This window comes from Mauremys mutica, chromosome 6 (assembly GCF_020497125.1).
Source record: "Mauremys mutica isolate MM-2020 ecotype Southern chromosome 6, ASM2049712v1, whole genome shotgun sequence".
In the NCBI taxonomy this organism is placed as follows: domain Eukaryota; kingdom Metazoa; phylum Chordata; order Testudines; family Geoemydidae; genus Mauremys; species Mauremys mutica.
In genome coordinates, this window is record NC_059077.1 from 101,906,807 (window position 1) to 101,923,808 (window position 17,002).

Sequence of the window (17,002 nt, forward strand, 5' to 3'; positions counted from 1 at the left end):
TGAGCCTGCAAGCAACCTTTGATCAGCTCATGGGGCTGCCGACAGACCAAAGGGAAGTGCAGTGAATTGGAAGTGGCAGTGAGACACCACAAACATGAGAAATCTCCTGTGATTGTGGAAGATGGAGATGTGGAAATAAGTGTCCTTTAAATTGAGGGCAGCATATCAGTCTCCTGGAATAATGGAGGCCAGGGAGACCACGCAGAACCTCAAGTTTCTATAGATATTTGTTTAGGTTATGCAGGTCCTGGATGGGCCGTAGACCCCCCCTTTGGCCTTCAAGATTAGGAAATATTAAGAGTAAAACCCATTCCCTCTCGAGGAACCTCCTCTATGGCTCCCACCCAGAGGAAGGTTTGTACCTCCTGCATGAGAAACTGCTTGTGAGAAGAGTCCCTGAAGATGAATGGGGAATGGAGATGAGAGTAAAGGATCGATGAAAATTGGAGGGTGTAACTGACTGTTACAGTGCTGAGTACCCACCAGTCCAATGCTATATATGGCCATGCTGAGCTGAAGGGCAACAGGCGGTCCAAAACAAAAGGCGGGGGGTGGATCTGGCATCGAGACTGATATTCCGTCCTCAGGCATACCCTCAAAAGGCCTGCCTGGCCCTGCTGGGATATCTATGTGAGCCCAACTGGGAGGATGAGGTAGAAAGTAGGGCAGGGGTAGGCAACCTATGGCACACGTGCCAAAGGCGGCATGCGAGTTGATTTTCAGTGGCACTCACACTGCCTGGGTCCTGGCCACTGGTCCTGGGGGCTCTGCATTTTAATTTAATTTTAAATGAAGCTTCTTAAAACATTTAAAAAACCTTATTTACTTTACATACGATAGTTTAGTTATATATTATAGACTTATAGAAACAGACCTTCTAAAAACGTTAAAATGTATTACTGGCACGCGAAACCTTAAATTAGAGTGAATAAATGAAAACTCAGCACACCACTTCTGAAAAGTTGCCGACCCGAGGTAGGGGTTGGCAACACTTATAAGCCTTTCCCTTTCTCTTGTAGGGCTCCTGCCTGGGAGGTGCAGTGAACCTGGGAGGCTGCTGGGGCCTAAAATGATTCCTTGAGGCAGGAGGTGTAAAAAGTCTGAGGAGTGAAGGGTGGCCCTCGAGTCCTTGAGGCCATGAAGCTTGGAGAACAGCAAGGTACCCTGAAAGGAGAGGTCCTGGACGGACTGCTGCACTTTGTGAGGGAGACCTGATAAGTGGAGCCACGCACAGCGCCTCACAGTGACTGCTGGTGCCATAGTCCTGACTGCCAAATCAGCTGTATCCAGGGCTGCCTGGAGGGAGGTCATGGCTACTGCCTTGCCCTCCTCTAGGATGGCTGTGAATTCCTGCCTTGACTCCTGCAGCAGGGAATCCTTAAATTTAGGCAATGAGTCCCACAGATTAAAATCATACCTTCCCAGCAGAGCATGCTGGTTGGAGATACACAACTGGAGGCTGCCAGTCGAATAAAACTTGTGTCTGAGTAAGTCCAGTCTCTTGGCCTCTTTATTTTTGGGGGTAGCACTCGACTGCCCCCATCTGTCCTGTTCATTCGGTGTCAACACTATCAGGGACCCCCGGTGGGAGGGTATGAGTAAAGGTACTCAAACCCACTGGCTTGGACATAGTACTTCTCTGTCCTCTTGAGGTGGCGGGCAGAGAAGGAGGAGTCTGCCATATACTTCTTCCTTAGCACTAGGGATGGAGAACAGTGTTGAGCAGAGCATGGTACCAGTGGAACACTTCGCATGGAAGACAAAGCACTTGGCACTGAGACTGGTCTGAGGGCTGCCTCCATGAGTAAGGCCTCCAGACGAATGTCTCTCTCCTTTTGAGTGCGCGGTCTGAAGCGCTGCAGATCTGGCATGTCTCTTTAACATGAGTTTCCCTGAGGCAGTTATACAGCTAGCGTGCAGGTCACTCACTGGCATTGGCTTTCTGCAGGAGGTACACGGCTTGAAGCCCACGGACTGGGGCATGCCCAGCCCCTGGGGTGAAAGTCCCTTGATGACAGGGACACCTATTTACACTACTATATACACTTACATTGAGAACTATATATATTAACTACAATGACTATACAATATATGACAGAAAAGTCCAAAATGGGAAAGAAGCCTTGCAAGAGCAAGAAGGATTGTTCCAGGCAACCATCATGGGCAGTCAGAAGGAACTAAGAGGGAGCGGGGCCGGCAGCACCCCTTATACCAGTGCATATACATGCGGCTCCAGAGGGCACTAGAACCAGTCCTACAGATATCACTGAGGGGATGCACATGGTGTGCACACACCTAGCATGGAATGGACATGAGCAAGCACTTCAAAAAGAAAAGAGGGTGTATTAGTCACTGTGTCATATGTAAGACACAGGAGGTAGTTGTTCTACACTTTTCAGTACTGGTGAGGTCTCAGCTAGAGTATTATGTCCAGTTTTGGGTGCCACTCTTTAAAAAAAGATGTTGACAAATTGGATAGTCCAAAAGAGAGCAACAAAAATAATAAAAGGTTTAGCAAATGTAACCTATGATGAAAGGTTAAAAAAACTGGGAATGTATAGTTTTGAGAAAAGAATACTCAGAGAAGACCTGGTAATCTTTAAATATGTTAAGGGCTTTTATAAAAAGAGGACAGTGATCAGTTTGTTCTCCATGTCAGGCCAAGTATAAGTAGTAACCAGCTTAATCTGAAGCCAGGGAGATTTATGTTAGATATGAGAAAACACTAACTATAAGGATAGGTAAGGACTGGAATAGGTTACCAAAAGAGGTTGTGAAATCCCCATCATTGGAGGTTTTTATGAATAGATTAGACAAACACCTGCCAAGAATGGTCTAGTCTACTTGGTCCTGTCTCTTCTACATTTCAAAAGTGATCTTAATTTCCCATGTCTTAACCTACTTCCCAGCAGAAAATCTAGTCTGATTAAAACAGAAGCAAAATGTCTGCATTATGGCCATCTTTTAATGAGCAAAAATTGGGTTAAGCTCAAATGAGTTAGCTTTACATGATTGAAAAACAAACATTCTAAATGTTCCTTAAGACACAGACATGTTTAAGGGCAAGTTAGCTGGCAGTATTGTAGCACTGAAATGGATTTTTCAATAATGTTGAGCCAACTCAATTTTTGACTGTCAAGAATAGCCTTATTGAGTGAGATTCCAGTTATAAATGAGTGGCAGTATGTCTTGAAATTGTTCTGAAAAATCATTTTGCTATTATATACATAAGGTGTAAAATACACACATCCACAGTACCCTAAAAGCTATTTGTCTTTGGTAAGTAGATAACATTAGTATTCATAACATAGGGAAAACTTGAGGAATATTAAATACTAATTAGAGATAATATCACAGTAATATAAACTAGTCAAAGGCAAACTTAGGAAGTTTTTAGGAGCAATCACGGTGTGTAAATACATACACAAACTACTGGAATAATATGATAAATGTCATAGCTATATTATCAGTTTAGTTCTCATTCACCTTTGACCTCTTCCCAGTAATCCATTTTTCATGGTTTATTCTAACATTTGATTTATGTGGAATGCAAACTGGTTGATGATGTTCTCCTTTCCTGGAAGATATATTAATCAAAAGGATTTCATTGGACTGGTCTAGCATTCTCAGTGACATCTCCAAGTCATAGGACAGACCAATTGTGACTCTTCACAGATGTTCTTCTGAGTCACTTGTTGATTTGGTTGGGTTACTTCTGAGATATGAGAACTCAGAATTACTGGAATGAGCCAAGGGCAAGGGCCCATGTTACTTTGAAACATGAAGCGGAAAAAGTAACAATTTTAGTCCTATCACTACTTCTTTAAAAGGAATACTAAATAAGGGCCTGATCTGTCTCATTTGAAGTTAGTGAGAGTTTGCCATATATTTCAATGGAAAGAGGAGCAGGTCCTAAAATAGAATACTGGGTGCTTAGGGAATCAGTATTAGAATAAGCAGGCTATTGCATAGAGTATTTTCACCTTTAAGTCATTGGTTCAAATCTGTCAAGGTTGATAAAGTCCTCACTTAAATCCTTACAAAGTTTTTAAGGAGTTGTCTCAATAGAAATAATGAAGATTCAATTCCAACTTTGTATGCGTGTTAGCATTCTTGTGTTAAATAGATTGAGTCTGTCTCAAATAATACAGTAAAAGCGGTGTTATCCAGCACTTTATCAACTGGAAAGCTCTATTAACTGGCATTTCTGATATCTCCCAATACAAATCTTCAATCTAGTAACCAGGCCTAGTACAGTATACTGCCCAAGAGGTTATGCAATTGCACATTCTGCATGTCACTTCTATGCAAAAGAGGCAGAAGACAAGTAAGTAAACTGATATCAGGTATTTATTCAAAAAAAGCAACTTCCAGGGTGTGTCATAGGGTCATTACAGATTCAGCCCAATCTCCTATACCTTCAATGATAATTGATGTTGATAATGATGATCCTGAGGCACTGCAAGATCCTGAAGTGCCTTCTGAATCAAAGATTAAATTATGTTCAGTATAGTTTTAGCGTTAAGTGTATTTTAGTGATCTGGGTGTACGCCATGTGCTGCCCATAGTGATATGTAGTGTCATAAGATAACTTACTGTATAGAACTTTACCTGTATACACCTAAGTGCTTCAAGAAACCAACCATTCTGAAGTGCAGCACTAATACTGGATTGGTGAGTACCTGTATACTACTTTATACTTTATTCATTTTATCGTGGTCTAATTCTTTGAAAATTAGTATGCCATTGGAAAGTATAACTCTTAATTAACCAGAATATTTGATTAATCAGCACAGCCATTTCCCCCAACATGCCAGATAACAAAGCTTTTACTGTACATCAATTTACTATTGAACAGTATGTTTAAAATGGAACTTTGAATAATGCTACTATTGAATTCCATTGATCTTTAGTGTAAAAATATACAGCTGTGATATTTGTGTTGCCATTTCTGAGCCTATTCCTGGCAGCCATCTTGCTGAACAGTGACACACTGTAATATGAGAAGCCAGTTGAAGTCAAGGACAGATCCAGCTACGTCAGTTCACATGAGTAGAGGATCTGGCCCAGAGTTTCCACCCTGCTTCAATATTAGCGTTATCAGTTTATCAATTTTATTGAATACAGAACATGAGAAATCTTCTGAATATTACTCTGTATTAAAGCAAGCTTAGGTTGTTTTACCGGTTTACACTCTACATTCTAACACTGAGTTCTCCTACTTACAAGGAATAGTGCTGACCAAATCTGAAATTTGTATTCAGGTACATGTGCTTCCAAAGTCTGCCCAAAATTCTGTTAAACTAAAATATGCATACACTAAATACTATGCCAACCACATCTTGCTGCATTAAATATCTGCAGGGGGTGAAATATTCATACATATTTTTATTCCCTCTTTTACTCTCTTTAAACCAAATAAAAGAATTATTTGATAAATGTTTTGTACTGTAAAGTTTCAGCCACTCTGCTTCTATGCAGGTTAATACTATTCCTCATATTAAATTAAGACTAGACAGTGTAATCTTTTTAGCACAAGGTGCAAACACAGTAAAACAAAATTTAACTAGTCTAAGAAGCAATGTCTAACTCATTCTGCAGAAGAATTTTCAGAGATACATTACATACCAGCATTCTACAAGGAGATCAAAAGGCTATAAAGGCATATTGACTGAGCATCTCCCTTCCCTCTGGATGTGCTTTGTGGCATACCAAATGCCAACACAGTACAATTCGTAGAGGCAAGACATGTTCTGAGCACGGCACTACTTGGACCTGAAGCAGACATGTTAAAATCACAGAAAGCAATGAATCACTGCAACTGTTATACCTAAGGTGTAAAATGAGATTAGAGATTAAATATGTTTCTCCTAGTACTGCAAGATAAATTGGCATTAAGTACATTGGGGTTTTATTTGGCTTTTTTACCCCAATGATGCTAACTCAACTATAGCAACAATAAGTGATCTACTACATTCAACAGACTTTGGTGAGGCCATAAAACCAATGATTCCTCCAATGATCCAACATTAATTAAAAACTTCCAGCAAAGGAAGCTACATAGTTGTGTAATTTATTTTGGCAAGTGCATCAGTGCTCAAGAGTCTCAGTGAAAATATATTATTTACAAATGTAAAACCTTTAGAGATCTTAGAGCTTCAGAATCCCAAATATAACATTCTTCTGCTATACAGATTATAGGTACTACTTTATGTATGAATGCAAGTTAAAACTGATATGTTTTGGTAGGCAATTTTTTTAAAACGATTTCTTGTCTGTGTACCTCTATTTCCCCAAAACACAGGGCAATCTTGCTGTCAAAATTAGACAGACAGACTTGAGCCATTTTATCATAAGACTTATCAGGAAGTGTTCCTCATACAACCTGTCCTTGGGAAATTGAAATTTCTCTTTTCCATTGGTTATCCTGCATATGACCATATTATTATTTAATGGTAAAAAAGTGAAAATCCTGACATAGTTTCTGTAGGCTGGGAATGGTACAAGTTTGAAATACGATACGCTTGAAAACAAATAACATCAAGTAGAAAAAACAGCCAAGAACTTATCTGCAAGTAAGAAAAGTTATTGGAAAACCACAAACAAAGCTGGTCACAGATGCAAACGTTTGCTTAGTTGAGCAAGGTCAAACGAAGGTAGGATAGAATTTCTCTCTTACTTCATGCCAATGAGATATGAATTACGAATTCCATTGGAACCGACATTTTAGTGTTGGTTTATCTATGGGTTTCACAACCATAAGATAAAAAAAATCTTTATACCCTTAAACTTCACACAAAAGGAAAGGGGAGATCATGGGAAAAGTTGATTAAGGTGAAAAATAAAGACACCCTCAGGATATGTCCTATAAGCAGCATTCCTTAGTTTTAAACAAAAAACTACTAAGTATAAGGGGCTTGTATATCAGGAGCACCAGAAAAGTCCTATGCATTGATATTCAAGCTACTAGAAAAAATGGGGTTTAGAACATTAAAAAAAAAAATCACATGCAGTTTTATAGGTCTATTGATTCCCTCTGCACATCTCAAGGTAACATGGTTACTTTGTAGTTGATTCAATAATATAACAAAGATCTCTCAGGACTTTGGATTTAACAAAAAGCCTTCCTGTATTTTTTGAATGAAAACTTAAAGATCGTCTAAAGCTTTAAACTAACTGGGATAAATGGTATGCAAGTATATGTGCTCAACAACTAGGCATTACACTTATGCAATAATCCCATTTTTCTTCCAAAGTACATGTCAATAAATCTTTCCCACTGCACTATAAATTCCAAGGTCATGGATAGAGGTGTTTATTAGTATAATTACAATGTACCAATAATACCATTAAGCCTTCAGTTCCAGATTTTTATTTTTTTAAGATCCTAGAAGCAGAAGATTAAGCAAGCATCCAATGTGATTTTTGTACTTTTTTTAAAAAGAGACCATAAAACTCCCCGTTTTCATGTCATCTATTTGTTAAAGTGTTATTCTTTTAAATTTTGTTTTTATTTAATCTTTGAATATAAAGTCAATGTATTTATTTATTTAACAGTAGAGTGCAGTGAACAAAAACGTCCAAGCATTTTGTGAAGAAGGTAAGTAATATCACCCTATTTTAAACACGGTAAAATCAGAATGCTTTATATGCATGTGCCAATCATTAACTGATGTAATAAGAAGTGCCATAGAGTTCTGACCTTTTAATCAGCTACGGAGAGCTAAAATTGCAGCCTAAACTATTGACTCTCATGCCGCTGTTCTTTGCAAACATGTCCCAGCCTTCCTAGGCACTCTCATGCTATACTTCTCTTAGTAGCCAATCTTCTTTAGGGTTCAATCCTTCAAAGTGCTGAAAGTTCAACCCCAATCCACCAAAGGATTTAAGCACATTTATAGATGTGAGTAGTAAGATTACGCATATGCTTAAAGTTAAGTGTGTACTTAAAGTACTTTGCTGGATAGGGCCAGAATGCTCAGCACTTTGAACGATCAAGCTCTTAATCCATTACCTCTGCTTTTCTTTGACAGAAACCCCTATTCTTAGTTGGGGCATCAGGATCTTATCCCATTAATGGCAGCTATTCAAAGACACTAGACCATGTTTACTCTCAATTACTCTGGGGTAATCATGAGCTATGAGTTCAATGTAGTTACTCCAGATTTGCACTGGTGTAAATAAAAGCAGAATTTGTTTCACTTGCCTTAAATCCTTTGACAAGCAGAACTTGACTTCTCTATTTTTAAAAAATTATTAACATATGCCATTTTTATTACATTTAAAGGACAGTTGATCAAATGGAAACCTCAGCTACCCAAGATAATGAAGTGGTACCCTGACCAGTCTCTCTTTTTTTATATAAAGTTGGATGTAATTTCAGTTAAACTGTTTCCCTTTTATCAGATTTATTATTTTTTAAGAAATGAACATGGTATTAACTTGTCTAAAAAGGGCTCGAGTAACATTCCTACTCTTGGCCAATAAAACAATTACTTGTAGCACGCAGAAGAAAAAAATACAAATAGGACATTTACCTTGGAATTTGGGTACTATTTTACTTAATGTGAAAAAAGTAAAAACTTTAACAATGCTTTGAACTTTACTAGCACTTCACATTGCACTTTTAGCAAATTACTACTATGGGATTAATTTACAAAACTGAAACCAAGGCCCACCACAAATACCCCAGTTCTTTTACCTCTAGGAACAGTTCATTTTATTCTCTTAACCACACTGGAAACTGGCCGCAAGTTGTGACAAATAAACAACTCCACCCCAGTTAGGCACTAAGCACATTCCTACTTAACCCGATGTGTCTTGCAGGTGCTGCAAGGAAGGCAAAAAACACTCTGGTCATCTGCCAATTTGGTACATGGGAGAAAAAAATATTTCCTGAGCCCCTAAACAGGCAGTTCGCTAGACCCACAGCATCTGTCAGGTTGGGTTCCCATTCCTAGTTAGAGTGGATAGGGTGAGTTGCTGGAAAGGAGCTGAAAGACACTTCAAATGGCATCTGCGCTGAGCTACATCCTTGGAGCTGCGGAATGCTGGCCAATGAACACTGCAGCTGGCCAATGGGCGCCAGAGACTCCCGGGAAGGAGTATCTCCCTCCCTTGCCACTGGGACTGCTCCTGTTTCACCTGCACATTGATGCAGATGGGTGGCCTTTTAAGTACACAGTACCTCATTAACTTACTCTACACAATAATTAAAAAGACCAATTCTTGAAGATACATAAGGACTAGCAATTAAGGGGAACTAATTTTATGCAAACATACTGAAAGACATGTGGGGTATTTGAAGCTGGTACCTGGATAGTTCTTCCAGTAAATTTAAACGTTTTTAAGGCAATTTGTGAAACTGTGACCACACTGTGCATGAATAAAACCCCAGAGGAATGAAAAAAAAACACTAAAATTACAAGTGATGCTACAACTCTTCAGATAATATCAAACTCAATTCTGCAATGCAAATTGTTATGATTTTACTTTTTGCAGGTTTAGAACAAAATCTGGGAATCAAAAACTACTGAATGTAAATATAGTCTGTCATTTAAAACAAAGAGTAAGAAATACTGTATTCCATAGCCCAGGAATATAATTTTTCTGCCTTTTCTCTTTTATTCTGCTCATTGCTAATATATGTCCAGAAAGGCTCATATGAAAGAGTATCTAGAAAGACCTTTAGCAACTTATTTGCTACTGGGAGACACCCTTTTTGTCAATAACTATGGTGTGACTCCATTATTTTCTGAAGGTCATGTGCTTCCCTCTATCCCAGCAACCAACTCCCATTGATATCAATAAGAATTCCATACACAGAGTGAAGGAAATATATGGCCACAAAAATTTGACTATAAAGTAATTCAAGTGAGGGAGGTAAAAGCACTAGTTTTCTTTTTCAAATGATGTGATCACTGGAATGGAGAAAATCATTCTTAGATCCTCAATAACCAGTGAACTACTGCAATAATTACAGAACAGTATAATATAATTAACAGTTGTTTTTACAGATGCTGAATAGAGTTATATATAAAACTACAATTCTTGAAAAGAGAAACTTTATTGTTTGCATGTGTTTGTAATTTTCTAAAACATTAGTAACAATGCATATTTTATGGACAGCCTACAACAGTCCAAAGATGAAAGCTGAAACTTACATTTAAATTACTTTTTTAATTGACTCACATTCATGTTTTGAGAGACACTGTGTTGATACCGCTACAATGGCAAACAGAGATGAAGAGATGGAGTGCAATCCACTTCCTATCACAAATATTCAAGGAGGAAGGTGTGCGGCCCCACAGAACCACGTAAAATGCATGGATCTCCCCTGCCACATGGAAGGGAGGTCATCTGCCTCTGTGGCAGCATCCCTCTCCTCCTGTGGATCCCACGGAGGGTGTTCTATGGTGCAGAGATATGGATGGGCTGAGGACAGAAGGGCCAGACTAGGGGGTGGGTCATTGGCTCACAAAAGCTTTTGAAGGAAGACCAGCTAGAAAACAGTCAGTTGTGGAGACTGGATGAGGGGGAAGGTGGAGGATCAGTGGAGATACCATGTGCTTTTTCTATAATTTACCTCCTTTATTTTACAGGTGAACAAAGGTAGTGATAATAATCAAGAATTTAAATACAGGACAGAGTGTCTAACCTGTGGCTCATTATGGCATGGGGGAGGGGGGAAGCCACGACTTTCCCTACTGAGAATAGGGCAGGTGGAAATCCTAATTTAAAATCTATTCTTAGCTACTTTATAAATTATTTAGGTGCTGAGAACATACAATATATAGAAACTTTTAAACAACTAAAACATTTAACTAATTAATGAATTATGAATTTTAGTCTCCAACCAATTCAGAAGGGAACACGCTCTCTTTAACATGCTAAATTTGATTAATATAGTTTCCTATTAAGTTGTACACTAATGAATAATCAGCTACATTACATTCTTTAATGAACAGCTTTTAATTTAATAGAGACAATGTGTAGAACTGCCCCTTCTTGCCAATGTGACATACAAGTTACTGGGAATCAACTGCATCCCAGAGAACATCCTAAAGCTTGAATGTCACTCTAGTAACAAAGCTCATGGGAAGTGATTAAAAACAAAAACTCAAAAAATTAATTTTCTGTTTTTATAGTGCGTGTATCCTTAGTGATTCTCTTTGAGGAGGATGTCATATACAAAGTCTATTGAGTATGATGGGTGACTTTTTTTTCTATAAAAGTTAAAACACTGTATCATCTACAGAGACTGCCTTTGCCATGTATCAAAACGACTTGGTGGCATTCTCTAAGTCTGTGCAATGATGCAAATAAAAGAAAACAAATAATTAAAATATTTCTCTAATGAAAACATTTACACTATTAGTACAAAAACAACAAAGCCACCCAATCTAAGCAACAAATTCTGGACCATATTCTCCCTAAGGTGTGCACCACTAAAGGGCTCCAGCAGCAGGTACTATTTTAGAGTACAGGTACAATTGCAATGGCGCAAGGTACCTGCAACATCCCCTCCAGCAGATGTAAATTTGGGTCTCTATGATTCAATTTAGTTAAAGAACACTATGCTTTTTAAAAGGAGGGTATAGTTATGGCTATCTATATATAATGATTTAGAAATATCTAAAAAACCCAAATGGCTCATCTCAACTCCAATCTAGATGGGACTGCTACAGTAAATATGTTTTCAAAACTCCAGGATTGAACTCTGCTCTTGCACAGCTATAAATCAAGAGTAACTTCACTGAAATCAACAGAGCCACTCAGGGTTAATGACAACATAAATGAGATCAGAGTCTAGCCCCGGATGTTATTCCCCTTTAAATAATGTTTAATTCTTTTGGACTAGATCAGTAATAAGTTACAGGTCGCAACATGGCACTGAGAACTCAAAACCAAAGATGTATGCAAGATATTGCCCTGTTCATTATCAATTTACAAGGAATCCTTTCATAAATTACTGTGAAATAAAGTTCTTTATTCTTTTAATTATATTTTATAGTACTAACATCCATCTCTAAAATGAATTGGAGATATCTATATATATAGTGCCTGTAAGTAGGTAAAATGAGGATTTTACTGTTTGGAATTAAAACATGCTTTCAGCAGAAGTAAAATTCTATACTTTGTGCTTTGGATACCTGGTTAGCAAGCATAAAAAGTCTTTCTTTTTCTACACAGACAGTTGGGATCAGAGCTAGTAATTTACCTAATCTTACACGACTTGTTTTATTAAAATTGTTGCTTAGTTCCATGTGACCTTGAAATGTAATTGGCTACCATATGTGTCTCAGTGGTAAATGCCTTTAGGAAGATAAAAATATATGGGATTAAAATCTAAACTGATAAGGCTAAGAAATTAAGCAACACTGCTTCAATAAACCTACTTTATGAAAGTAAGTGAAAGCTGAGATATCTTCTTACTGATTACTACTGAAGTGTGTATAAATTTCAAAGCAGGGAATCAAATTTCAAAATGCTGAACAATTTCTTCATTTTATTCTTTGTTAGAAAATTATGACAAATTGATATTTTAAGGTAATCACGTTTTTAAAAAAGATTTCAATGTATACTATTTTAGCGTCAGCTGTTAAAATTTCATCAAGATTATTCCTTTGTCAAATTCAGTTAAAAGTTCATTTTAAAATGTGTCACTTTTTATACAATGTACTACTCTCTCATTTTATACATGCTTTTGTGTTGCGTTCATTTATAAATTATATGTATTTAGAGAGTGTGACAGGACATGATTTTTCAGTTATATATCTTTAATGAAAAGAATGATCTTGCAGGTCACAAAAAAGGGATTGTCTGAATCTAAGCAGCTGAAGAGAGACTACCTGCCAGTTAAAATATGTGGGACACAAGTACAAATTATTCTTTTGCCTGTGACATTAATCCTGAATAGATGTAAGATTCAGGCAACTAGCAACAAAAGCTTTTGATAAACAAAATAGATATTTAATTTTTTAAAATTTGAAAAGTAACATGAGTTCTTAATACAAAATATTTCTATCACTTTTTATCGCAATAGTTCTGTATCATCCTACATGAAAATTCTTACTCCCCAAATCCAAGAAATATTTAAATATGCAACTATTCTTTGGATTGTTTTATTGATTTTCAGAACAACAATAATCTGAAGAGGAGTGAACGCTATTGGAAAGAAAAGAGCAAGGTGTAGAGTAGAGGATGATTTGTAAATAGAATATAATATTTTATAGATTCAAACAAAGCCAAAGGTTAAGAAAAAACTGGTGAACATTAATATCTATGCTAACCCACCACTTCGTTGATTTTTTTAAATATTATCTTCCCTCAGTGGTTCTAAAATAATCTCAGTAGCCAATACTAAAAAGGACTAAATAGTCAAGGCTGGACACTTAGTTGGCCGTATTCCCTTCAAAAAAGTTATCAATGGAGGCGTTTTGAGCGCAGTAGTTGTCCTTGGGCCAAACAAGCCAAAGAAAATATCAACATTGTCAGAACTGAGGATGTTGTCCATTCTATTTTCTGCATAGTTTCTCAAAAGTGATTATTAATACAAATGTGAAATGTGGCATGCAATCTTTCAAAGATCCATTTCCTCCACATTCTTGGATTTCACCCTATCATGAGAGGGTAAAATCTCAGCCTGTTCCAGTGGATTATATTTATGCAATCTAGCCAGAATAAATCATAATCTCCCAATAGCCAACAACTGTTGGAGGTGTAAACAGCAAAAATATGACAATAAGGTGTTCTACAGTGGAAAGGGTTATCTGAATTTTTTCTCAATAAAAAAAACAAGCTTAGAAATAGGAAGTGGTATCCTCCAACTAATATAATACATTATTCTAAAGGAAAGGGCCATCTTCATTTCTGAAGACTAGAAAACGAAATCCTCCATTGTAGTGAACAGATCTTAGAAAGAGGACATTTTAATTGCTTCCTTACTATAAAAAGCTAGGAAGTAATCTATTAAGTTTGGTTACATACCATGTAGGAGTATATAAGGCAAATTGCAACTAATTCCAATGAAGACTTCAAATTATAATAACAACAACTATCTCCTGCTGTGAACTACTACTTCTCTTCTGGCCACTTCCGTAGCATCCACTACTCTAAAGAAAACCCGACATTCTTGACCTGACACATCTCCTTAACTACCATCTCCATTCCCCCCTTTCACCTCTAAACTCTTGACTAGGCCATTTATAACTGCTGCTTTAAATGACATTATCTATTTATATTTGGTCCATTTCTTTAAAAAAGCCTTTATAAACCCCAAGAGTAATAGAACGGTTTTAATAGTGTATATAAATATATAAAAAAATCCAATGCCTTCTGTTCCATCTTCATCCTCTTTGACCCCCTTACCACCACTGATATTGTTGATTTCTCTCTCATCAGCACCCTGTATTCTATTGGTTTTTGTAGCCTATATTATTGGTTTTCTTCCAACCTCTTGACTTCTCTTCTTTCACAGTTCATCTTCCTCCCCTCTTTGTTGGATTCTCACAATACTCTGTTGTTGGCCCCCTCCTTTTCACCCCATCACTGAGCAATCTCATGGTTAATCACATATGCATTATGCCAATGACTCTCAAATCTATATCTGCATACCTCAACTCTTTTTTTGTCCAGTTCCAAATACATAACCGTCTCTCCAAAATATCCTGGCTTGTTTGCTGTCAGCTCAAGATTAACACATCCAACACTGAGCTCTATTTTTCTTCCTAAACCTCTCCCACTTCATCACTCTGTCATATGTGACACCTCTATTTTCCCTCTCACTCACATTTGCAACATTGTATTACGTCTTTCTCCACAACGTATTGAAGAACCAACCCTTTCTTTCTGACCTGAAGGTATAATAGTTGTCCATGCTCTGCTACCTTTTGGCTTGTCCAAAATGTAATGGCAAAAATTAGATTATGACACTTCTCTGAATACCTCTACTAGCTTTTACTAGTTCACATCAAGTTTAAACTTCATCCCCTTATCTTAAAATACCTGTTCAGCTCCATTCTAGCCTATATACAATATAAGGTAGTGGTAAATTCTCCATCACATTTAAATCAAGATTGGATCCCTTTCTAAAAAATATGCTCTAGTTTGACCACAAGCTATTTGGCTTGATGCAGGAATTATTTGGAGAAAGGTTATGTTTTGTGATATGCAGGAGGTCAGACTAGATCACCACAATGGTCTCTTTTGGCTTTAATCTATTATTCTGATTTCTGATCATATTCGTTCTCCACTCCTTCATTTTGGCAAAATTGTAGTCTTGACGTTCACTTCATTTCCTTTTCCCCTTGTTATCCCTTATGCAAGGGACAGCTTCTAAATCCTAATGAGACAGGGCCCCCTACTCCTTTTACTCACTCCAGTGTATGCTAAACTGAGTCAAATGCTTTCTCCGCCCAAAGTTACATTTGAGGAGAGAATGAGATCAGAATAACTACTTTTTAAAAGTCTATACTGACTACCTGTCTGGGGGCATGGCTACACTTGCAGATGAAGAGTGCTGTAAGTTAAACCAGCCCTCAGAGAGTGCAGTAGGGAAAGCGCTGCCGTGTGTTCACACTGTCAGATTCAAGCGCACTTGCATGGTCACATTAGCAGCTCTTGCAATGCCACAGAGAGCAGCACATTGTGGTAGCTATCCCAGCATGCAAGTGGCTGCAACGTGCTTTTCAAATGGGGGGGGGATGGGGTGGAGTGTGACAGAGAGTGTGTTGTGTGTATGTGGGGGGGAAAGTGAGTGGGTTTTGGGGGGGGGGAGCTGAAAGCATGTCAGCATGCTGTCTTGTAAGTTCAGACAGCTCTCTCTCTCTCACACACACACTCACAGCAAGCAACATTCCACACTAATGGCAAATAAGCATGCCGGCTGTCAGAAATGAAGCTTCGAAAGGGCATATCCGCATTCCTACAGATAAGTTAAAAAAACAAAAAACAAAAACAAGAGTGGCCACTTGAATTAAGGGGATTATGGGACGTTTCCAGAGGCAGAGTAAAGCACAGTAATGCAATACCCCGTTCATACTGACACCGGGGCGTTTCAGCCGAGGCGCAGCAAGCATTATGCTTCTCATGGAGGTGGATTCCAGGAGTGCTCCAGCTGCAGAGTCCAGGAGCTCCAGCTGCAGAGTCCAGTGTGGATGGGTCGTGAGTTAGGGCGCCTGGGGCTGCTTTAATGCACTCTAACTTGCAAGTGTAGCCAAGCCCTCAGTGTCATATCCTCTATCTTTTAGATTATAAACTCAAGACAGGGACTGTCTTGATTTGTATCTTGTACAGGAACAAATTAATTGTCAGTGCTTAACAAATAAATAGTGATCATATTTTCCAGCGCACATATGCCACTCCCAATATTAAAAATGGATGCTACACCCACAAGACCTCATCATAAAAGGTAATAAGTATCTCCTGATCGCCCTCAACTCTCATTGGATTGAGTAATCCTTATTCCTGCAAACAGTCCCATTTACTTTCATGGGATTATTCATGAGAGTACTTGTGAGGGCTGCCAGTATTGGCCCATGCACTTGAGAGGCAAACACAACTTCTGTTCTCTATTTAGAAGCAATATTGTCCTACCTTTACAGCTTCACTTAGGGTTTGGTTTTTGTCCGCTTCTTCACTTGAGTGCAATTCCAGTTTATAATTTAACTCCTGTAGCTGTTGTGCCTGCTCATTCAAAAGCATTTGTGCCTGCTGCTCTCGATGTAATGCATTATTCAGTTCTTCACATGCACTTTCAAACCTCTCATGGGTGATCAATTTCTGATAAAGGAAATAAATTGTGTTCTATCATGGAATAACTCCATTGTTTATACACTTCACTTTTAGAATTCCACTTACTAATACACAACATTCTAATGCAAAAAGTTTTTAAAATGCTCAATATCTGCCCAAGAGACCCTTTTTTTCCCTAAAGTGAAGCTCATTGCAAAACATTGTTAAATTACTTTATTTGTTGTATTTTCTCAAGCAAATCTGTAGT

At 38.0% G+C, this 17,002-nt stretch overlaps 1 protein-coding gene across 5 annotated transcripts in view; it reads right to left on the bottom strand.

Moving 5' to 3' along the window:
* Positions 1-17,002, bottom strand: part of CCDC171 (coiled-coil domain containing 171) — a 204,713-nt gene that overhangs the window by 85,389 nt on the left and 102,322 nt on the right. For all 5 annotated transcript variants that reach the window (XM_045021612.1, XM_045021613.1, XM_045021616.1 and 2 more), the window contains one exon: positions 16,597-16,782. In XM_045021612.1, coding sequence (XP_044877547.1) covers positions 16,597-16,782 — 186 coding nt within the window. The remainder of the gene's footprint in view (positions 1-16,596; positions 16,783-17,002) is intronic.